This window comes from Prionailurus bengalensis, chromosome D4 (assembly GCF_016509475.1).
Source record: "Prionailurus bengalensis isolate Pbe53 chromosome D4, Fcat_Pben_1.1_paternal_pri, whole genome shotgun sequence".
Classification (NCBI taxonomy): domain Eukaryota; kingdom Metazoa; phylum Chordata; class Mammalia; order Carnivora; family Felidae; genus Prionailurus; species Prionailurus bengalensis.
This window is the reverse complement of record NC_057359.1, coordinates 73,019,889-73,045,371: the sequence shown is the minus strand read 5'-3', so window position 1 is coordinate 73,045,371 and position 25,483 is coordinate 73,019,889. Positions and strand designations below refer to the sequence as shown.

Below are 25,483 nucleotides of genomic sequence, written 5' to 3'. Positions count from 1 at the left end.
TCTGCCACCCACCTCAAAATAAATAAACTTTAAAAAAAGAAAGAAAAAGCAAGGCAACCTCACACCATATTCACTTAATCTTCACAGCAGCTCAGCGAGGTAATGAAGTGGATATTCTTAGTAATCGCAGCATTAATCCTTCCTTTCCCCCTTGCCAACAATACCCAAGTTTTTATTGGGTATGCCCCTTCTCCACAACAGCCAGTATGCCTCAGGGAAAGCTGACTGCCCCAAGCCGCAGGAGTGGGCCTTCCCCACACACTCAAGCCAATCCGGGCAATTCCTTTTTGCCACATCCAGTGTATAGCAACACTGCATTTCACAGACCACAGGAATTGGTTCAGCATTGGACATGTTACCCAAACGAGACTCCAGAAGAGATTTGCTGGGCTTATGGGAAAGACGTTCTCTCACCTTTGAGAATGCTACCAAAAGGCAGTCGTTCTATATGTGTAAAAGGAAAGATATGTGTGTGTGTATTTAATTATGTTATATTATATATATTATATATACATAATATATATAATTAATATAGTGACTGTGAGATGGAACCAGTCTTAGAATGAAGCCACTATCATAAAAGGGGCAGCAGAGAAATATAATGAAACTGGGTCCTTGACAACATCATCGGGTTGCTAAGTCAAACAATTCCTAAAAATGCTACCCTTCCTCTAGAATTTCCAGTTGTGGGAGGTAATCCTTATTTTCGTTTAAGCCAATTTAAAGTAGGTCTTCTGTCACTTGCCACCTACATACACTAGGCCGAGGTGCACTGACTTGCTGGCTAACCTCTTAGCCACAAAGCGAGGCAGCGGGGAAGCAGAACTCAAACCCACATCTGTCCTCAGGCCCACACAGTGCTGCCTCTGCTGCTTGCTAGTCTTCATTGTCACCAGAGTCAGTTGTCTATGCATTCCCTCCCTGCCCTCCCTCTCACCACGTAGCTCAGAACGTTCAATACAGCAGCCAAAGGGATAGTTGTAAAATGTAAATGTGGCACATGAAAAGTGGCATCACTAATCATTAGGAAAATGCAAATCAAAACCCACAATGAGACCACACCACACCCATTAGGGTGGCTACCATTAAAAACAAAAGCAAGTGTTGGTCAGGATGCGGAGAAATTGGAACGCATGGACACTCATGGCGGGAACATACGATGGTGTAGCTGTTGTGGATAACAGTATGGTGGTTCTTCAAAAAATAAAATACAGAATTACCATTTGATCTAGCAGTTCCTCCTCTGGGCATATACCCAAAAGAACTGGAAGCAGGGACACAAACATATTTGTAAACAGCAGCATTATTCACAATAGCCAAAAGGTGGAAACTACTCAAATGTCCATCAATGGGTAAATGGATAAACAAAATGTGGTATTTCCATACAATGGAATATTATTTAGCCTTCAAAAAAGAGTGAAATTTCAAAATGGATTAAGGACCTGAATGTGAGACAGGAAACCATCAAAACCCTAGAGGAGAAAGCAGGAAAAGACCTCTCTGACCTCAGCCATAGCAATCTCTTACTCGACACATCCCCAAAGGCAAAGGAATTAAAAGCAAAAGTGAATTACTGGGACCTTATGAAGATAAAAAGCTTCTGCACAGCAAAGGAAACAACCAACAAAACTAAAAGGCAACCAACGGAATGGGAAAAGATATTTGCAAATGACATATCGGACAAAGGGCTAGTATCCAAAATCTATAAAATGCTCACCAAACTCCACACCCGAAAAACAAATAACCCAGTGAAGAAATGGGCAGAAAACATGAAAAGACACTTCTCTAAAGAAGACATCCAGATGGCCAACAGGCACATGAAAAGATGCTCAACGTTGCTCCTCATCAGGGAAATACAAATCAAAACCACACTCAGATATCACCTCACGCCAGTCAGAGTGGTTAAAATGAACAAATCAGGAGACTGTAGATGCTGGAGAGGATGTGGAGAAATGGGAACCCTCTTGTACTATTGGTGGGAATGCAAACGGGTAGAGCTGCTCTGGAAAACAGTGTGGAGGTTCCTCAAAACATTAAAAATAGACCTACCCTATGACCCAGCAATAGCACTGCTAGGAATTTACCCAAGGGATACAGGAGTACTGATGCATAGGGGCACTTGTACCCCAATGTTTATAGCAGCACTCTCAACAATAGCCAAATTATGGAAAGAGCTTAAATGTCCATCAACTGATGAATGGATAAAGAAATTGTGGTTTATATACACAATGGAGTACTACATGGCAATGAGAAAGAATGAAATATGGCCCTTTGTAGCAACGTGGATGGAACTGGAGAGTGTGATGCTAAGTGAAATAAGCCATACAGAGAAAGACAGATACCATATGTTTTCACTCTTATGTGGATCCTGAGAAACTTAACAGAAACCCATGGGGGAGGGGAAGGAAAAAAAAAAAGAGGTTAGAGTGGGAGAGAGCCAAAGCATAAGGACTCTTAAAAACTGAGAACAAACGGAGGGTTGATGGGGGGTGGGAGGGAGGGGAGGGGGGGTGATGGGTATTGAGGAGGGCACCTTTTGGGATGAGCACTGGGTGTTGTATGGATACCTTCATATATTGGGGGGAAAATAAAGAGTGAAATTCTGGCACATGCTACAATATAGATGAACCTTGAAGCCAGTATGCTAGGTGAAATAAGCCAGACACAAAAGGGCAAACATTGTATGATTCCACTTAGATGAGGTACCTAGAGTGGTCAAATGCATAGACACAGAAAACCAAACAGTGGTTACCAGTGGCTGGGAGGGAGGGGGAAATGATGAGTTATTGTTTGGTAGGTACAGGGTTGCAGAAGACAGAATGAAAGAGTTCTGGAAGTGGACAGTTGTAACAGTTAAACAATGTGCCTGCACTTAATGTCACCAAACTTTAACACTTAAAAATGGTTAAAATAGTTAATTTTGTTAAGTATATTTTACCACAATAAATTTTTTAAAATATAAGTAGGATTGTGTCCTTTTTCTTCTCTGATGAGTTTCCATTCCACTGACAGTAAAAGTCAAAATCTTTACAATGGGTTACAAATACACAAAATATTGTCAAGTGAGTTTCGTTGTCGGAACAAAAAGAATTTGGCTGAAAACAAAGTGAAGTTTTCTTCCTCCTTGAATCTTAATGTACTCTCTTTCCCCCTTGGAGTTATTAAGTACTTCTACTGAGAGGCTATCTACTGAAAATGGCCAGTGATCAAAATGACTATTGGAATTTGAGTCAAATTATATGTAGTTCTACCCCAGCGGGGTAGAGAACCAGCGGGTCTGGATGATAAAGAATGTCAGTTCCTGATCCAGAGCAATATCCTCGTTCTGTGTGTCTTTCGTTAGGCAAACCAGCCTGGTCCATCCAACAAAAAATGGTTTGACCTGAGATGCTTAGCCCTTCCACTCTTCTGGAAAGTGATGTTGATGCTTGGCCCCTGCTGTCTAATGTCAAGCGAGAGCAACTTTGAAGAGAGTCCTCTGGATACCTCTGGGACGTTGGGGCCTTTGCACTTGCTGTGCCCTCTACCTGGTATGCTCTTCTTCCTTATACCCATGGAGCTTGGTCCCTCAACAGCCTCCAGTCTTTACTTAAATGTCATCTTTTCAATGAAGCCTTCTTTGACCACTCTATTTAAAATGTCATCTCCCTTCCCAGTACAACCTTGCTTAATTTTTCTCTGTGGCTCTTAGCACCTTCTAACATAGAATGTAATTTACTTTCTTGTTTATTGTCTGCCTTTCCCACTAGAATGTAAGTGTTGTGAGGGCACATGTTTTTACATGTGTTTTTTTGTCCACTGTTCCTAGTGCTTAGGACAGTGCCTGATACATCATGGCAAGCAATGAAATATTTTAATGAATAAAGAAAAGAAGTCTGATCATCCAAAGGGAACACTGGCATCTCGGTCTTCAGCGGTGGACCCTCTGCAAGTGAAATGTACAAAAAGCTACACCTATAATTTTAGGGGATGCCTAGACTCCCTGAAGCCCAGCCATAAGTGCTAGTTAAAAACCTTTGATCCAAAGTAATTTAGCTGCTATACCTCTTTGAATGCCTCTCCAGTGCAGCCTTTGGGAAACCTCAGTGCCACAGATGTGATTACTACTGGGAGTCTCCCAGGAGACTCGGAGCCTTGCAATATTGTAGCAAATATAGCAAAGCTGGCAGCCATAGTTCTGCTAAGAAAACAGGAGTGTGTGCCAGCCCGTCATTTTTCATAACTGAGCTATTAATTCATGTTATCTTAGGAAAACACCCAACAGTAAAAGTATAGGCTCTGTGCAGCCACAAACTGAGGCACTGCCCTCCATCCCCAGAGGCACAAACCTTCATTCAAAAACCCATCTTCCAGTGTAGCCACTTTGTGAGTCAAATGCTCACAGATGCAAAGTTGCTCCCTTGGAGTATAGTTGGCTCCTTGGGAGCAGGAGATGGGGCAGAGTGACACTGATCGGCCTGTAGGTTCCGCTCAACATTGCCAACTTGTGAGGCAGCAGAAGCCAAGGGGACTCACTGCTTCTCAGAGGAGCTCACATGCGCAGCCAGACGAGAACTGAAGAATACGTAAGAATTTTACAAAATAGAGAGTGATAGCAGAGGAGCGGGTAGAAGAGAGAGGGCACTCAGGCGGAAGGTGAGCAGTCAGCAGGCAAAATGGCAGAGGGAGGGGATGGAATGGTGTCACAGCGCCGGCCAGAAATCCATGAGTTGGAGCTTATCAGAAAGGCCTGGGAGCGCCATTAAAGAGGGAAAGATGGAATACGATTTGTGAGATTTTCCCAGGAACCAGTGGAAGGTAGACTGGGTGGAGCAAGGAAACCACTCGGGTTGCTTTTAAATAATCACAGGAAAAAATGGTATGCACTGACCAAGCTGATGGCAGCAAGGAGAATGGGAAAGGAAGAGATTCGAAGGATATTAAGGTAGATAGAATTATCCACTAGTAGACAATGATTATGGAGGATGACAGAGGAATGGGGAGAGGGAGGAGCGAGGTCCTAGAATAACTGTCAGGCTCCTGGCTTGGACAACAAGGTGGATACAGGTGCATTTCCTTAGGAAGAAATATAGGGTGGGAACATGGGGTTGAGGTGCCCTTCTCAACCAGAGTTCCACTAGGGAAGTAATAAGCCCTAATGCCCTAAGGCCTCCATTGTCTGGAATGAATTCTCGTCTCTCCCCTGCATCTATAACGTGTTTCTTAGGAATGATTTTAGTTGTTGTATGTATAGAGCAAAGTACTTTATGTACCTCAGTTCTCCAACTGAGAAGATAGGCACTCAAGTTATCTTCTGCCTTCTGTGGTTCAGAGGAAGGACCCCAGTTGAGAAAGGTTTAGATAATGTAGTTCGCCTTATGCTAAGCCTACAGGAGTGAGTGAAATTGCCCTGAGAACGTATATAAGATTGAATCAGAAGAAATGAGAGGGTCAAGGGATGAGGAGCTGAGAAAGAAACACTCTAAAGATACACCAGAAAAACCAGGAGATCATGACACTGTAAATTCTCACAGAAATCAATAAGAAGATAATCTCAGAAAGGATGGGGCGGGAGGAGGGGGGGGGGTCAAGCTATTTCCTAAAATGTGATTATTGTGTCACTGGTGATGACAGAGACGATTCTTGGAGTTTATACTGACAAGCATTTTAAATTGCGATAGTTATGTGTTTATTTCAAGGAATACAGCATTTATGTTATAAATAATAAGCATAGCTGACAGTTACTTATGTTTTGACAGTTACTGTGTATCAAGCATTGCTCTAAGTGTTTCATCATATGTATTAATATTATTACTCAATCCTCACCACATCCTTATAAGATACATATTGTTGTCCCCCTTTTAGAAATGAAGAAATTGAAGCCCAGAGAGGTCACACACCTTGCCTAAGGTCAGAGAACTAGTAAGAAGCAGGGCTGCAATTTGAACCTGAGTGGTCTGACTTGAGAAACCCTGCTTAAGAGAAGTTACTACTACTATTTGCTTTAAAAGAAATTCAAGCAAAAAATGAATCCATTTAAAGCAAGTATCAAATAAATAAAAGACCGAGTGGACTCAGCTATCACAAAAATTGTGAAAGAGGTAGAGGAATGACTGACATTTGAGAAACAGTATCCTGGCTGGGGAGTTACACTGAGAAATCAGGAGAGAGCAAAAGAAATACATGGCAGTGGACCTAACACAGGCCATACATGTCCTGAGAATACAGCACAAAAGGAAACATCTGGATCACACTGGTTCCCTGCCTACGGGGAGGTCAAACTGCATCCTTTCAATTCTGGGCCATGATCCTACGGACAGACAACAACAACAAACCACAAATACAGTATTAACTATTAACTGTCAAAAATGCATTTGTGAAAAAAAAATGCATTTGTGATTGTGGGGGTTAGACTCCTTAGCAGTGTCTTAAAAGATTCACTGGATTTTTAAAATTTGGCCAAACTCTTAAACATTATGACCATAGTTAAGTGTATTAGAAATGTGCTAAATTACTTCCTTGATTGCATTTTGAACATTTCAGCAGCTGAGTACATTGTAAATACTCCAGCAGGAGTTTTTATTTCTCATCATTATTTCTTTGGGATCCCATGAGAAATACAAGAATCTTGTTTATTGCTGAAATATATCTTGTTTAATATCTTTCATGTCTGTCCCTGGTGTCTTACCAGCAAAAACGATAGTGAAAGTGCTCCTAAGCAGAGGGAGAAAACCAGGGAAACAGAAAGGAAGAAAAGGAAAAGGAAGTATATTGGAGAAGGAAGACAGAACCCACACCTTCGGGGACTCCGGTTCCTAATCTGGGAGAGGCCAAGAAAAAGGAGACGGAACAGACTGAATGAGTCAAATGTGTGGGGTCACGAGACTCCTCCAGGAATGGGGAAATCACGTCTTGACACCTGAGTGAGAGGAAGGGCGTACCAGGCCACTGCTGCATTGCCGCACACATTGCACTCCTTGCCGGTGCTCACCTGAACCTTCTCTGGTCCTTTCAAGGTCTCCGTAGAACCTGGCTTCCATGGTGACCCCTGAGGAGGGTCTGTTCTCGAGGCCAGAAAGTCATGTGCTATCCCAGCCCTTGGACTTCCCAGCTCAGCGTGCGAACCTTCACGCCCCTTTGGCTGGAGTGGAACACGTCTCTATCTGTACCTCACAACTACAGCTCTCTGAAGGCTGCCAGAATCAGCCCCCGAGGGTTCCACAGATCTACTCTCTGCATTAAAGGGAGAGAACAAAATGTGTTCCCATCTGGTAGGTGCAAATGAGGTCATGTTAACAGTTAATGATTCAAATGTCACTGGTTCTTGTCCTTCCTGCGCCAGCCCAGCATTCTCACCCGAAAATCAACCTCAGGTTTGTCTGGCAGGGGGATGTCTTACCTGGCTGTGTTGGCATCCTTACTCTCCTCTCTCCTCCGGGGCTTCCTCTCAGCTGGAAGTTTCTGCGATTTCATGAGATCTGTGAGGAGGGTAGTAGAATCTCCAGTACAGGAGCTTGTTGCTGTTTTAAACTCTTCCTTATAGAAAATTTCAAGCATATACAAAAGAACGTTGGTATAACAAACTCTCACACACCCCTTGATTTGCTTTAACCATGATCTACTCTAAGCCAATTTGTGTATCGTCTGCATTTCCACCGACTCTTCCCCTCTGGATTATGTTGAAACAAATCCTTAAATCTTTTAGACTATATCTCAAAAAGACAGCTCTTAAAAAAAATTGAATGCAGGAGTATTTAAACCTCGGTTTATGTGTGTAAAATGCTACATGCATATATGCATTTTCCTGAGAAAATGGTCTATAGCTTCCATTACATTTTTATTTTTTATTTAAAAAAATTTTTTTAATGTTTATTTATTATTGAGAGACACAGAGAGTGTGAGCAGGGGAAGGGTAGAGAGAGGGGGAGAGAGAGGGGGAGACACAGAATCTGAAGTAGGCTTCAGGCTCTGAGCTGTCAGCACAGAGCCGACACGGGGCTAGAACTCACAAACTGTGAGATCATGACCTGAGCGGAAGTCAGTTGCCCAACCGAGCCACCCAGGCACCCCAGTTTCCATTACATTTTGTAAAATGTAAAATGTAAAATTTTAAAAATCATTGCTCTAGGGTGCCTGGGTGGCTCAGTCAGTTAAGCATCTGACTGTTGATCTAGGCTCAGGTCATGATCTCACAGTTTGGGAGATTGAGTCCCACGTTGGCTCTATATGCTGACAGTGTGGATCCTGGTTGGGATTCTCTCTCTCCCTCTCTCTCTGCCCCTTTCCTGCTCTCTCTCTCAATATAAACAAAATAAAAACTTAAAAACAATCATTGCTCTAAGTAGGATAATGACAAGAGAGCCATTGTGCCTAAGGGTCAATAATTTTCAGTGAAACAGCTTATCTTTTCACCCTTATCACTATGACACCCATATGGAAAGATTTCTCAGACGCTCATTTCTCAGGAATGATTTAGAGCTACAAATTGTCTATTTTAAAGGTATTCAGGATTAAATATACTCTCCCAAAACCAAAGATAATAATTTAGAAAGCAGAAAAACAGTAATCCGAGGCATATACACAATGGTGGATATATTGTCATCTACAAGGCCTTTCCAAATGGGCTCCCAGCTGCCCAGTGAAGAAATGCAAGTTGGAGAACCAGAGAGAAGGTCAGTCAGAACAATTTCACTCAGGGCATTAGCTCAGGAGCATAGCATATGGGCAAAGAACTGCTCAAAATGTCCTTACTTTGCAAACCACGAAGAACATTACTTCTAGGAACGTGATATGAAAATAAAAAGCATTCAGAAGCCATACATACTGCTAAGTTTAAATAACTAAGTTATTTTAATAAAACAGACATAAAATATAGATTAAATTTTTTATTTTCAAAAATCTGGGGCAAACAGTCAAGCTGCACATACATAAACCAAACAACAACAACTTAAAACAAAACAAAACAAAACCCAGAACCTTGCAAACTGTTACCAGACTAATAGACTATCAGCTAGAGGGCTGGACTAGATGAACAGGAAAGTCTGTCTCACCTCTGACGTTCTATGACAGAAGACAGATGCCACATGTGCTTTCCGCCACGTGCACATGTGTGTGTGTGTGTACATGTACAGGCATGGGGGGGGTAATAAAAAGTTGAAAAGTGGTACATTAAAATCATTCAAGTTACTGACCATTTCTTATGTGATTCAGGATGATGTTTCCAGTGTTAAGAAATGATGGATATCCTCCTCTACACTAAGAAAAGAAAAACACATCCAGAATAGCGAAAACATTAGGACACAGCTTTGTTGTTATCATTTGGAACATACAGCCACATAGAAAATATTTAAAATGTTAAATAAAAGCACTGCGTTTCTCATTTAAGCAGTTACAGTGAACAGACTTTTGTCAGTCACAGCCAAGCAACAGGGGACCTTGGAAAAGGTTACACTTGGAACCTATCCAAAAGAGACTCTCTCCATCTGGAAGAGGTTTGCTGTGCTTCAGAATGGAAAACTAAGCAAACGCAAAACAACCTATTAACTATTCTATTGCTAAATTTAAAGCAAATATGCTTGTCGTGTTGAAAATTTAATTTAGAGTTTAAATTGCAAGGAAACTTGGGGCACAGATAAACCTTTATACTGTCAGGAAGGAACTGAGCATTAAGGCCAATGATACTCAACATTCCTGGGTCTTTTCAAGTCCTTCCAGTGCAAGCGAATGAAAAACCAAACCACACAACCCAGCTTCAGTTCTAACGTTGACATTAGACTCCAGAAGTAATTAATTAGCTTTTTTTTTTAAAATGCTTCTATTCCCTTAATACCTGAATTTAAAACTTCGAGCACAGCTAAAGAAATCACTCTCACTGCCCCAGGCCAGCTTCCTGCTGTTCCAACTGGACCACTCTTGTATTCGAAAACAAGATTTGTTTTCCCTGGTCTCATTTTAAAACACAGATATAGATTCTGTAATTTTCTACCTTGGCACCTGTTAGTTCTGAATTAGAGGAGCAGGGACAAGCACATGGGATGGCCTCAACAAAGGTCTAGTTCAGGCTCTCAGACCCCAAAACAGAAGTGGGGACCCCTTTGCCTTTTCTCACTTAGAAGCAAAGGACTCTCTCAGAATAGTGTTTTAGGTGGTAGCAGAGGAAATTGAGGGCCATTTAAATTTTATTTGTAAGGAATGTATCTGAATTTTCTATTTATACTATAATGAACACTGCATTACTTCAGTAATAAAAATGAAAAAACACAATGCTGTCAAACGGCAATTATTTTCAGGTACATTTTCTTACACTAGGGAAGCCCATTCATGCGAGGACCTAGGGCACTTTCAGATATGTGGCTTCTAACCATGTTACCTATTTAAAAGCATATATTTCCTTCTTCTGGTGGGTAAATGATCTGATATTTAATACCCCAGAGTCCCTTGAAATTATATTAAGCAAAAATTGCTTTATAAACCAAACTTTGTAGGCTAGAATAGTACATAGATGGTTTATTTCCTGAATGCTTGTCATAACTAAAAATCCTTTCTGTATCTTAACGTGTATCTAATTTCAAAATTCCACAATGTTTCCCCTCAAAATTCCCTATAGTTTCCTGGCATTTGGTGCTATAGAATAGAAGGTTGAAGCCAGAAACCTCTTTTGTTTTCTGAGAGGCAACTGGTGACTTTCTGGCTGGATATGCCTGCAGGATTCTTCATTCTCTGTCCTTGGTAGTTTGACATTTTTTGCCAGGACGTGCTTAGGTACAGGTCTCTTTGGTTTTATTTTATTTTATTTTTTGACCAGGAATGCAGTGAGTCCTTTCTAGTTTTTTCCATCAGGAAAGCAAAACTCAGGAATGTTAGCTAATGTTCTGTCTTCCAAATCCATTAATCTCTCCCCATTGTTTTCATCTCTTCTTTCTTTTGAAAGAACATTAGGAAGAAAATCTCAAGTCTGTCCTTCACATTATTGATTTGTGTTTCTAAGCCCAGTTGTGTTCTTTTCTGCTTCCAGCATGGATTGTAATCTGATGTGTTTTAGCTTCCTTGAAATTCTTCTAAGCATTCTTCTTTTTCATTTTATTCTACCTCCTTTTTCTCTGAACCAGTCCCATTCTGACATAACTTGCTTCACAGAAGCAATTCTTCTGTTCTTTCAGTTACAACAAGAAGAGCCCTACACTTTTGTTTCTTGCAGGAAACCACTTTAATTTTCAAATGCTCTTGGAAGCTGTTTATTTCACCTGGTTCAGTCATTTTTTTTATAGACCCCGTGTTGCTTTTTGTTCTCTATACTCATCCTTAAATATGGTCGTCTCTTCCCAGATCCAGGACTTGCCTTTGGTTGTGCTATCTGTCCACACTGAGTGTTCTGTCAACACTCTTCTGTGGATACATGTGGTGGTGGGTAAGGAGATGTGCATACTTCCAAGTCCAATTTCAAGTTTAATGCTTTTCTATTGAAGTGGCATTCTTTTCCATCCTATTGCCTGGTTTCCTGGTTCTCTGAACTGATATTGTACGTGAAAAATTACAGTATTTGCATGTTCCGCAATTAGTTGTATCTGTCCTCACCTAAAGGACATTTTTCACAGAATGCACCAGGCCTCTAAGAGATCTCTCTGCTTTCTGCTCACATTTTGGGCCTAGGGTTTGGAGTCATGGACTGAATGAGGAGGAGGTGGGGCAGGGAGAAGGGTGGTGGGATGGAGAACCTTCATGGTCTGCTTCCTGGTTAAGAGGAAGGATCAGTCATTTTTCTGGCCCGGGAGACCTGATCCTGAGCAAGGAGGCAGGACATGGTTGGTGAAGAAAATGAGTCACTAGATACCTTTCAAATTTTTAAATTCACAGTATGTCCATTTCATGACATGAAGCCAGAGAAAAAAGTGAGCTACAGCCTGCAAGATTTTCCCTCAATCCACCACCATATGCCTCATAAATTGTACCAATTCCTTCTAGATTCTAGAACTGAGATTTGGCCCTCTTTGGGGTCTCCATGAGTATTTCTTTGGGAAGTTAGGAGCTCAGTGGGGGCTTCTGACAGCCAGATGTCATTCTTCCAGATGCAGTTCAATAATTAATTTTGAAAAACCCAAATCTTCCCAGCTATGGTATGGAAGAAAGAGTTCTGGATTAATTTTCTAGTACTGAATCTACTTACTGTCTTGCTGATCTTCGATGGCCCCTTAAATATCTCTGGGCTTCAATTTCCTTATAGGTAAAATGAGGGAATTTGACTACGTGATCTCAGAGGTACTTCTAGCCTATTGTTTTTTAAGTCTCAAAACAGAAAATAAAAATGCCCTGATAAAGGAAAGAAGAATACAAAACAAAAGACTAAGGTAAGTATATTTTGCTATGAGGGTGCTTTACCCTAAGGATTATAAAAATCCTTTGACACCAAAATTAAAAAGCAAAAGTAAAAAACACGAGCATATAATTGTGACATAGGTTAGGTAGTTCTTTACATTTTATTCAGTGATAACAGTGTCAAAACAGGTGCAGTAAGTAAACTACTTGACTCTTTTTAGAATAAACTGGCATGATCATCTGCCCTTTGGATTAGAGAATAGGTAATACGAGTTATTTATTGAATAAAGACAGAAACTTATCACTATGCAGAAAGTTCACAGAAAACCATCAGGCCTCCCAGGAACTACTGAATCATACTAATGACCAACAGATTAGTAAGAGAGTGCATACAAGGTGTGCCACAGTATGTCTTGAGAAATGAAGTATTCCCAAACAAACAGAAATTGTGTTTAATTTTTTAAAGGTTCTGTGATAAATGGACCTCTGTGGCCCTGAGAAAGACAGTTTTCTCTAATGGACTGAGCACTATATTTGAAGCCAGAAGACCCTGGGTCCAAACTTAATTTCTCCTTATTAGCTCCGTGACACTTTGGGAAATTTACTTAACTTCTCTGAGCCTTGGTTTCTCAATAAGTAACATGGGAATAATTAGACCTACCTTGCAGAGCTGTTGTGAGGTTAGATGAGAGTATGAGGCAGCTGTCAGGAAGCACTTACCATAATGTTAGTCAAATGTGAACCTTCTAGAAACTTATTTGAACTGTAACAATAACTACAGTTAAATGCAAATTAATCATATCAGTTATATTGACTATAAAACACTTAGGAGCCCAATCTCATCTCAATGGGGGTCTATTTAAATGCTTTTAATAGTAATGTAAGCAATATGCATCCAATATAACCCAGTGATCTTTTTGTTTTGGTTTTAGTAAATATTTCCTGAAATTATTAACTTCCATATGAGCTGCATTAGATAAATAATAAAGCACTTTAATTGAGCATAGAAGTCTGATTCTGATCAACAACTAAACATGAGAAGCAACTCTGGTTTCCTTGGATCATAAAGAACTGGAAACACTCAAAATCATAACAAACTTTGCCAGAAGGAGGGGCAGCCTCCCATAAAGGAATTTTGGGAAATCCAGTGATGTCAGGAGTCAGGGATATGGAATACATAGGAATTCCCAGAGATAAGTTAATCACCCACATGCCCACATGGCGTCCTCCTCTCTCACAAAAGGAGCTCAGCCATAGGTCACCACCAATCTCTCCCTCCACTCATGGTTTTGCTAAGGTGATTAATCTATGTGGGGGAAAGAAAACAACAAAGATTTTTCAGAACACTGACTAAATACAATTGAATGTTTTTCTCCTAATACAGAGCATTAAACATCCAATCCCACAGCAAAAACATTTAAAGATATATGTGAATTTGAATATCTGTGAATTGTTAACAGTTTCTAAATGTGCATGGGCCTTTACTTAGATGAAACTGGAGCTCATGTAGAGAAGATGAGGTAACTTTGAGGTCTTTGTTGTCTGCATTTATTGGTGCCTAAAGGTAATGGGTTACTAGCTCAACAAGGTTTAGCAATCCAGATGTCAGTAAAAGCAACAAAGTGATGCATGTTGATAAGCACAATATTTAAACATCCTGTTTCCTTTATTTAAGTAATTAAAGTGTGGCCAGCATTAGCCTAGACTGAGAAAAGCAATCAAATATTCTGTTGCCTAGAAATAGCAAAAAATAATTTTAGAAGTTGTGAAAACTGAAAATTGAAGAAAACTGTTATTCTAGAAGAAAGTGTTCCGGTACAGCAAGAAACTTCTTAAAATTTAGGAGATTCACTACATGACCTTGAGGAATTAGGAATCTTGCTTCCAAGTTTTGCCACTTCCTAACTAATACGGGTTTGAGGAATTGTGATACTGTTCACGCTGGAGATGATCCATTGCAACAATCCCGCTTTATTATAGTTGATGGAAGTGAGACCAGAATTGCCAAGTGAGTGGTGAAGGAGCTCCCAATCAAGTCCTCTTCCTACTACAGAAAAGGGCTTCAGCTTCTAAATGAAGGTTATTTTGTCCAGATTCTCCCAATGACAGTCTATGAACATGCTGAGAGAGTGGTATAGTGCTTGATGCTTTTAATAAGGTCGAATTTAAATAAAAATCAAAGGAATAGAATTTCACATTTCTTCAAACACCATTTAACAGTTATGGCAGATTAATACAGCATATAATCCAAGGAGAGCTGGGAAACGCCACACAACCAAGGAGACCACTTCGTTCACAACTTTGGTTAGGTTCTTCCGTATTACTCCCCTTTGCAAACACACTAAACAATGCAAAAGCTTTCTCATAAAGCCTCTTAAGGCATCTCCATTCTTCACTAGTTTTTGCTTACAGCTGAGGTATCAGGGCTGGGCTGTGTTGGAGGTAGAATTTATGGGCATAAATGTGACCAGATTATCAGGTTTGTTTTCCTCTTCAAGTTTAACGGTTTAAAGGAGAGAGAATCTCCACAATGGAAGAAATAATTGATGTAATGCAGATTAGTCGAATATTATTATTATTCTTACCAAAAAGGCTCACTTAAGAGCAGATGCAGCAGGTGCTGGGGGCAAGAGTTCACCCAAAGCACTCACTCCACAGGTACTCTCCTAATATCTGTAGCCGTACAGATGTAAAGCCAGAGGCAACTTGTGCTTAAATGAGCTTGTGAATTCCTGATATTCACTCCCACTTTTGAGATAAATAAATAAATAAAGGGAAGTGGAGAAAATGCCCTCAATCTCCCCTCTTCTTTTTCTTGGGATTCTCCTTTCTCCTGGTTTAGGCAAGAGTAGAAAATCATGGCATTCCCAGCGGGCATGATTTAGAGCTGGCTGGAAAGGCTGAATGCCAACTAGAACTAGCTACTCTGGCCCCACTTCAGATCCTCTGAGGATGGACATGGCCGTATAAAGGAACAGGTGCTTTGCCATTTTAGCAGGTCTACCAAGTGTTACCACATATAAATTTAAAGTATGTGTTGCATACGCACACATCTAACACAAATACATAACAAAGCACCTAGTACAATGTGTGGCACAGAGGAGCACTTGATATGTGTTTTCTTTCTCACTTTTGCGCTCCTCAAGGGAGGCATGTAATGCACGGCATTTATGATGCTGAGATACAATTCTTTCATTCCATCAGATAGCACTGAAGATTCCACCTCCTGATTTTTTATTATAACCATTCACTTCAGAACGCTGGGGATTTATAACACATCAGATAGTGATAAGCAACAAATGTGAGGCAGAGGTGGTTATTCAGCTGATGAAAAGCCACTCTCAACAGAAAGATGACAACCTCTGGGTCAGTTATTGCTACTTACAGAAATGTTATAATCTGAAAAGATCCCGGAGATCCCTAATGGCGACTTCTTCTCATTTCTATTTAAAATAAAGATGGAGGTTTTATTCAATTAGGCTGTAGGCTCTGTCTGCCCAATAGTTCACATGGGTTATATTTCTGTTTAAGTGCAGAACTGACAGAAAATATGACCGTCTGCCTTCCACGAACAAAATAGCCTTTGGGTGTTTAGCAAACTAAAGAAAACTGTACCTAATGTTTTGTGTCTCTTTTTAAGCAAAATCCTAAAATCACTATAGGAAATCACAACAGAACAGTACGCAATATCAAGTCATAACACTGATTATTCAGTATTGCCTGTTATTTATATACACATGGAGACATACCAAAATTAACCCATATTCAGGAAAGATCAACTAGTAAACAAAATTATAAATGTGCAGTTTAACTAAAAAGGGAAAAACATTAAACCTTAAGGCAGCATTGGCTGAGTCTTTTCTGGTAAGGGAAGTATTACATATTTCAATGACTGGTGAATGATATTTAAGAATGATTAATTAAAATAAATACTAAAATAATGTTTTGAAAAAGAAACAGGACTGATTTTAGGACTCTTATAAAATGAATTTATATTGGAATTTTAATTTTGGATTAGAAAGCACACGCAGGAGCATACTGGTATAAAGCTGTAGCAGTCTTTCCTCAAATACAAAATACAGATTTCTGGAAATTATTATTAATTACCACTCTTTGGGCTCCTTTCTCAGTTATCATTCAGAGTAGTTATTAGAAAATTCTGCTGATGTTTCAGCAGCATGTGTTCAGGTTGAAGTTTACCTGAGTGAAATGATTTCAAACTGCATTAATAGCCTGTCATCATGCTCTGATTCTTACAACTACGTCCAAAATGCTGAGCCTGCTTACCTGGTAGGCTGCCTACGTCATCATGTCCCAAGCAGTGGTGCCAACCTCAAACGATGACATCTACTGTGGCTGAAAGAGTCATACTTTGACAAACATATTTCAAAGCTCTTTAATGAACACATTTTGGGGTTTTCTTTGCAGCTTGCCTTGTTGGATTTTCCTGGTTAAGCTGAAAAATTACCATTAGTTGTTTTACAGATCCAGTGCTAGATGCTGACAGAACAACTGTGTGACACAAAGAACAGATTAAAGACAGTTCCAAAAAAACGTTCGAATGAAAACAGCTTTCACGTGGTACTGAGAAATAAAACGTAGGCACTTCTGCTTCAGGAGGTTTTCTTATTTTGATCACAGATCGCTTTCCCAAGCCACTTTTTTTTTTTTTCCACTACTGGAAATTCCCTCATGATACAAACCATCTAGTTCACCGGAAACCTTGCTCTCATAAACATCTTCTGGTGCATTAATCTCTTTCCATAAAATTAAAACTGCCTCCGTTGATGCAGGAATCAAGTTGCTCCTGTGCTGACAGCAGTGGGAGGCAGCCCCCCGCCTCTCTTATCAGCACTACTGAGTGCAGCCCCACCAGCTTCTAGCAACCAAAGCTGCTTGCTCTGCAGAACCAAGTCATCCATCAACAAGACACAGAGAGGAGTGTCGAGTGCAATTTTTCTCCTGGAAACAGTTAACATGTCTGCCTCTCTCCTTCCAGTTCCTTACTGTGAGTGTAATTCAACAAAGTATATATAGTCTTCATAACATTCTAAAGCTACTAGGCTACTGGGAGTTTTTTAATGACTACTTAAACAGTCTCCTTTTTCTTCCTCTTTTTTTTTTTTTTTTTGAGAAAAATCTGTGCTAAAAAGGCACTAGATAAGATGAACTTCCTCCACTTTTGTGTATGGAACAATTATACATTGTGTTAGATTCTATTATTTAACAAAGGTGACACACATTTGGATAAAATACCCTAATTACTCAGACCCATCTACTTTCAGTTAAAAAAAAGAACAAACCCGAAGTCAAAGAAACAGCAGGTCACACTGACAGAGACCAGCCTGACCTTGATGTCACAGTCGTCCCCTGCCACCTCGGAGCTCTGGCCCTGGCTGCCTGAGGGAGCTCCCTCCCATCAGGGTAAGCAGGGCAGTGGCCTGGACCCAGGGAAGACTCATTGACAGCAACTGTGGGAGCCAAGTCTCCTAGAGACCTGAGTAAATGAGACAAAGGTGAAGTTCTCACAGTTTTCCAGCTTGACCTTCTTGGCTAAGTTTGGGACAATTCCCCGAAGAGAGCGCAGTCCCATCCTCTGTTCCTCATACCATACGCTGCCCATGTCTGTGGCCTCCTTCCTGGCTGTAAGGTAGAAAGGAGACTTGGCCTCCATTTGGGTGGGCGGCCGGTGGATGTACATATACTTGTAGAGGAGGCAGTAAGGGCACTGTTTGTGTCCCCGGGAATGCTCATGGTAGATTTTCCCATGACACACTCTAGTGGAACCGCTGCGGCTCTCCCGCTTGACACTGTCTGTCCGGGCAAAATAGGGCTGGTTCTGTGGGTCTTTGAGCAGCTCAATGTCACCATACATCAGATCTGCATGCTCCTGCAGTGTCCGCATGTTCAGGTACTGGCTGTTGTACTTGACCACAGTGGACAAGAGAGTAATGGGGCTGTCATCCCCTAGACACCCTGCCTGCCACATCTCCTCCTCATCAGAAAGAGAAAAGTAGACAATATTGCGAGAACGAGCACCTGACATCCCTGCCTTGCTCAGCACCCACAGCTTCTCCTTGAGTTTCTTGGTGGAAGAGCTGAAGGTGCTGCTGGTGATGGAAAAGCCCACACCTGCATTCTTCAGGATGCGGTCCAGGCCCCGGCGGATGGCGTGCAGCGAGGTGGCCAGGAAGTCGGAGCCGTCACTCTTCTTAACGGTGACGTAAAAATTCTCGAGCAGCTCGTTCAACTTCGCCGCGGGGATCTCAAATGAGACAAACACTGAGGTTACATATTTGAGGACACCCAAAGAGCCAGACCCCTTCCTTCTCCTGATCCTCACTAGGGACTGTATTGTGGACAAGACATTTTGTGGTCTCTAGAGGGTTGACTCCTCAGCATGAGACAGTGAAAGAACTTCAAGCAGAAGATCTTGGTTCCACACTTGTAAGCTAAGTGTTTCAAGCAGCAAAATGGGACATAATACTCAAGACCTACTCAAAGAATTACTGTAATGCTTAAATAAAGTAGGGGATGAGGGTGCCTGGGTGGCTCAGTCGGTTGAGCGTCTGACTTTGGCTCAGGTCATGATCTCGAGGTCCATGAGTTCAAGCCCTATGTCGGGCTCTGTGCTGACAGCTCAGAGCCTGAAGCCTGCTTCGGATTCTGTGTCTCCCTCTCTCTCTGCCCCTCCCCCACTCATGCTCGCTCTCTCTCTCTTTCTCTCTCTCTCTCTGTCAAAAATAAGTAAACATTAAAAAATTAAAAAAAATAAAGTAGGGGATGTGAAGTGGTTTGTAAACGGTGAAGAACACATATACACGTATATCTATATAAATATTCATATGTATACTAGTTACTGTTATTGGCCTTTGTAACTTTCACTATTCTGTTCCTCTCTGGAAGCCCCTTTTTCTCCAGAAGCCCCTTTTTCTCTTTTCTACCAAATCATTTCCTTCTCTCTCCTTTGGGAAAATTCAACCATTCTTTCTGAAGAATTTGTGAACTAAATTTATAGACTGAATCATCCAGCATTAATTTCCTCAAAATCTGCACATACGATTGGGTCCTGCTGGCACTAAACACTGGGCCTTTAGGGAAAGGTGATGGGCATGTCTGGGTTGCAGAGCAAGTTAATGACCTTGATTCTTCACTTGAACATATCTGAATGGGTCCAGAAATATCACTGGCTTAATGACCCATAGGGTTGCAATATCAATACTTTTTCAAAAAATATGAAAAGCTTAATGACTGCACTGACAATTAGAGAGAGCTTCTCAGTTGGATGTGGTAGGAGAAGAAGGAAGCCTGGCCAGTGAGACAGCTTTATTTTCAAGAAGGAGCTAGACAGAGAAAACCAGACTTTGCTCATAGTCATTTCAGGCCGGCTACACATTCTAGGACAAAAGAAAGCCTCAACAGAAAACTTTTTAAAAGTAGAAACTGTACAGGTAACACTCATTCTTCTAATAGCCCTTGGGTCAAAGAGAAAATAAAAAGTGAGTTAGAGATTAAAAATGAACCAAACTGAAAACATTCCATATCAAAATGCATGAGATTTGCTAAATACACTCTCATAACATCATACTCTTGAATGACTTTGTTAGAAAATTGTCCTGAAAATAAGCAAACTGATTATTTAGCTGAAAAAGCTAGAGAAAGTAAACCAAATGAAAAAATAATAGAGCAAATCATGGGGTACCTGGGTGGCTTAGTCGGTTAAGTATCCGACTCTTGATCTCAGCTCCAGTCTTAATCTCAGGGTTATGAGTTCAAGCCCTGCACTGGGCTCACACTGGACATGAAGCCTACTTTAAAAAAAATAGAGGGGTGCCTGGGTGGCTCAGTCAGTTAAGCCTCTGACTCTTGATTTTGGCTCCAGTCATAATCTCATGGTTCATGGGACTGAACCCCATGTTGGGCTCTGAGCTGATGGTGTGGAACCTGCTTGGGATTCCCTCTCTCTCTGCCCCTTCCCTGCTTGCTCTCTCTCTCTCTCTCTCTCTCTCTCTCAAAAATAAACTTAAAAAAACAATAGCGTGAATCAATAAAAAATAAAACATAAATTAATGAACTAGAAAAGATATAAATTGGGATAGATTAAAAAGTGAAAATATGTAGGGGTGCCTAGCTGGCTCAGTTGGAAGAGCATTCAACTCTTGATCTCCAGGTTGTGAGTTTGACCTCCATGTTGGGTGTAGAGACTACTTAAATAAATTTTTTAAAAAGCTTATAAAATGAAAATATGAGGTAACTGGGTGGCTCAGTCGGTCAAGCCACTGAGCTCAGGTCATGATCTCATGGTTCATGGGTTCAAGCCCACAAAGGGCTATCTGCTGTCAGCATCAAGCAGACTTTGGATCCTCTGTTCCCCTCTTTCTCTGCCCCTCCCCCACTTGCATGCTCACTCTCTCTCTCCCTCTCAAAAATAAACATATTTTAAAAATTGAAAATATGTAATCTTTGGAGAGACCTACTTTGACAAACTTCTAGTGGTTGTGACAGCAAGAAAGAGAAAGAAGAAGAAATGAAATATACATTTAAATAACATTAGGAATGAGAAAGACAGTAAACTATAGAAAATGAATCAATAATATGAAAGAACATTATATACTTTGTACATATTAACTTGAAAATCTAGGTAACCTGAATAATTTTCTAGCAAAATGCAAATTACCAAAGTTAGTTCAATAAGAGGTAAAAGATCTGAAGAGCCCCCAAAATACGGTGAATGATGGTCAGGGATGTACATCACTCCTAAGGAGTTGGCTTTATGGAGTCCATTCAGCTTTTGCATTTAAACAGTTTTGGAGCATAGGAAAAAGAAAGTTTCTTCATTTTTTTCTACTCCAAATCTAGCAGATATATAATAAAAAGTGTATGAATACAAAGGTAAACAGACAATGTTTGTTTTGCACAGTGCCAGGTTAAAGTAAGGGATGTTTAAAGTGTGCATGTTAGAACCGTGCAAAGCGAGAACAAGGCTCCAACACACGGCTCTGATATGCATGAGCAGCAATTAACATGGTACCATGGAAAACAAGGGCTGCCTCTATTATCAAATCAGATTCAGAACTGCAGGAAAGCAATACTACATCGAGACAAGTAGGGATTGTTGCAGAGTGTAAACATGATTCGGTCTTAATAAACATGTTAATATCATTGACTTACTCATAGAGAAAGTAACATGGACTTGCTGAGTACTGAAAAATGACTTGAAAGTATGATATCCATTTGAAATTTTCTTTCTTTTTTTTTTTTTATTTATTTTTTAGAGAGAGAGACAGAGCGTGAGCGGGGGAGGGCCAGAGAGAGGGAGACACAGAATCCGAAGCAGGCTCCAGGCTCTGAGCCGTCAGCACAGAGCCCCACGCAGGGCTCGAACCACGAACCATGAGAACATGACCTGAGCCGAAGTCGGACGCCCAACCGACTGAGCCACCCAGGCGTCCCTCCATTTGAAATTTTTAAGAATTCAAATTAAATTTAGATTGGAAGAAAAAAAATCCAATCCTCTTACTATGATGAAGAGTATTTTACAGACCAGAACTATAAATATTATACCTACCATGGAAATGTTAGAAATTTTTTTTTATAATGTCAGGAATAGGATGAGCTTGCTGAATATAATTACTGTTATATAACATACTGTTCTGGAGGTCCTAGCCAACCAGGCAAGACAAGAAAAAAAATGACACACACACACACACACATACACACGTATGTATATGTGCATACTAAAGGAAGACGATAAAAATATAATTGTTTGCTGATAATCTGATTGTTGGTCTAGGAAATTTCCAAGAGATTCAGCTGAAAAGCCATCAGTGGGATAGTTATATGCAAAATATAAACATGCAACAGCTTTCTTACATACCAGTAAAAACCAGTTAAAACAACTATGACTCCCAAACGTAACTGGTTTCAGATTTTTATGTTGTCACTTGCAACTCCCTACTTGCAGGTGTTAACCTCTCTTTGTATTAGTTGGGATTCCTTTGGTTGCAAGAGATAAGCCAAATTTGAACAAGCCTGGGCAGGGATGTCAGCATTAGTGGTCTCCAAGACCATCAGGACTCTTCTCCCATCTCCGCTTCTCTGTGTAGAGTGGCTTTCTTTATATAGCTTACAACATAACCCCCCAGCACTCCCTAAGGTTTGCATCTTACAGCTTCAGGTACTGGCAATGTTCCAACTCTTATTTTCAACAGAAAAAAATCTAAAGAAAGGATTCTGGTTGTCCCACTCCTGATCCAAACATCCAACCAAAAGGTAGGCTGTTGTACTAACAGGATGGCTTCTTCAGTAACAATTGGGACTAGAGGAATGGCTCCTTAATAAGGGATGTTGAGAAAAAAGCCTTTTGCCTGTAGTACTTAAAAACAACACAAGACACGACAAGAAACCAACCAACCTCTGATAGCTTCCTGTTGCCCTTAGACTAAATTTCAAACTGTTCACCTTGTAAGCAAGTCTTTACATAATTTGCTTTCACCCTCTGGTACATTGGTTGCAAAGACAGCCACAACTGCTCCCCTCCCTATTCCCACCCCTCTCTGCAATGCTGCTCCTCCCATCAAGGGGTGGAACCTATTTTTCCCATCCTTGGAATCTGGGCTGGCCATGACTTCTCTTGACTAAAGAACATGGCAAAAGTTAACTGTGTGTGAATTCCAAACTTAGGCCTCAAGAGATGCTGCTTTCATCTGCTTTGGTCTTATAGGTTCCAACAGGTTGTGCTTTCATCAGCTTAGTACATGTTACCAAGTGAGGAAGCCCAGTTAGACCATGTAACATGTGAAGCAGAGACAAGCTGTCTCCCATCTAATACCCTGCACCCACATGTTAGATACTCCAAGTGACCAGTAGAAGAACTACCCAGCTAAGAACAACCCAAAGAATCATGAGCAAATAAAATGTATGTTGCTTTAAGCCACTAACCTTTTGAGTGGTTTGTTATGCAGCTATCATTAACTGGTACGCACACTATTTCTCTAGCCTAATCTGCTGTTTTCTCTGTATATTATTTTCCAGCCTCACTGAACTCTGTGCCATTCACAGGAACCATCAGGTACTCTTACGTCTCTAAGTCTTTGCACTCTACTTCCTATGTCCAGAATGCCTTTTTCTTCTAACCTTCTCTATTTGGAAAATCTCTCTTATTTCAGATCTAGCTCAAATTCTGCTGTCTACATAAAGGCTTTTCCAGCTTCCCTAAGCAAAGTTACTCTCTCACCTAGGATCCCACAACACTTAATTTAATTTTTTATTATGGCCTTCTCCATATTGCAGAGCTTCTTATCTATTTTTATGTCTGCTTCTCAAAATGGACTGAGAGCTCCCTGAAGGCAAGAATGACATCTTATACATGACCAAGTCTTCAACACACAGCAGAACGCCTGCAATACATCAGTGATCCACAATGAACTGATAAACACAGTTAAGTCAATGAATTTACCTCACAGTCAGGACAGCCAAACTGACTTAAGATGCAGAATGTTTTTCTTGATTTACATAGAATACCACAGATTACAAAGTAAAACCACAGCAAAAGCAATTCCTGGAGAAATGTCGAGTCATACAACTTATATTGTATGTACATAAGAAACCATTCATTCTGGCCCACGTTGGCTGCCTCCTTAGTTTTCTCAGATTGAATTTTGGTTGGTGGTTGGTTATTTGTCCAGGTTACCAAGGTCTTTAAATTTGTTACAAAGACATCACATGAAACTATTTTTCTTCATTAATGACTCTGTATAGAATCACCATGTCAAAATTCACCATGGATTATAAACTTGGTTTTTTGGATGTCAAAATGACCAAAGAGAAGTAAGAAAGAGCATGGTCATGGGGTCGATGACTCCAGAAAGAACAGAGTAAGAAAAGGCTGACTTGCATGGCAAGTTCCAAAACTACACAGTAATCTTTGACACTTGAAAGAGTTATAAGACAAGCCAATGAAGAGTTACTTTTGGGGAATGTCTCAAATCCCTCTGTGGATAATCTTACCTAGGAGGATGAAAAAAGTGGAGAAATGTTTATGAACTACAAGTACTCTTCTAGGAAAATAAAATGAATCCTGAAGTAACCATTGCTGACAACAAAAATTAACTTCATTCTTGCAGTTACCAAATTTTAATTTATTCAGAAAGATAAGTGTGGAACCTCAAGATGCTCTATTTTCCAATGAGTGAGTCTAGGTCACTGAAATAGCAACCTTGAGGGAGATGGGTCAGGGAGGATCAGATCACACCTGTGAAAATAACTTATATGAAAAATACTATGTGAAACTCACACAGGAGGCAACAGAGTGAGACTGGAGGGTACACCCCACTTATTTAGATGATATTTTGAAGTCTGATTTGACTCCTTGCTTTCTCCCTTGAACAAACAACTAAATTTGAGGCTCACCAGCTACCAAATCATGCTCAAGAGCTGTTACCTACCTTGTCTGCTGTCAGCTATAACTATCTTTAAAGACACATCTAGATTAAAAATATCTCGGGGTACCTTGGTGGCTCAATCGACTGAGTGTCTGACTCTTGATTCCAACTCAGGTCATGATCTTGCGATTTGTGGGTTTGATCACCGTGTCGGGCTCTGTGCTGCTTGGGATTCTTTCTGCCTGTCTCTCTGCCCCCTCTCCCATGCATGTGCGTGCACTCTCCCTCTCTTAAAATAAGCAAATTTGCTTAAAATAAGCATATATATACATATATATATACACACACATTGAGACCAAGAAGGTGAGACTAAAGAATATGGATTTTGGATGCCACAATTCCTTCTTTTTATTAAATATTGGCTAATCCTTTAAGATATTGGCCTCTTTCTTAAGTTATTAAAAATGTTTATTTTGGGGCGCCTGGGTGGCGCAGTCGGTTAAGCGTCCGACTTCAGCCAGGTCACAATCTCGCGGTCCGTGAGTTCGAGCCCCGCGTCAGGCTCTGGGCTGATGGCTCAGAGCCTGGAGCCTGTTTCTGATTCTGTGTCTCCCTCTCTCTCTGCCCCTCCCCCGTTCATGCTCTGTCTCTCTCTGTCCCAAAAATAAATAAACGTTGAAAAAAAATGTTTATTTTGAGTGGCCCATGTGAATAGATTACAGAGGACTGAAATACATCTTCTTTCTCACCCATTATTCCTCTAGCTAACACAGGGGAAACTAAGAAATACCAGTGCAGGGGTGATAAGG

At 40.7% G+C, this 25,483-nt stretch overlaps 1 protein-coding gene across 2 annotated transcripts in view; it reads right to left on the bottom strand.

The window, feature by feature from the left end:
* Window positions 1–8,849: 8,849 nt before the first annotated feature.
* KIAA1958 (KIAA1958 ortholog) overlaps window positions 8,850–25,483 on the bottom strand; it is a 161,694-nt gene continuing 145,060 nt past the window's right edge. For both annotated transcript variants that reach the window (XM_043565535.1, XM_043565534.1), the window contains one exon: window positions 8,850–18,556. In XM_043565535.1, coding sequence (XP_043421470.1) covers window positions 17,750–18,556 — 807 coding nt within the window. In that variant the 3' untranslated portion in view covers window positions 8,850–17,749. The remainder of the gene's footprint in view (window positions 18,557–25,483) is intronic.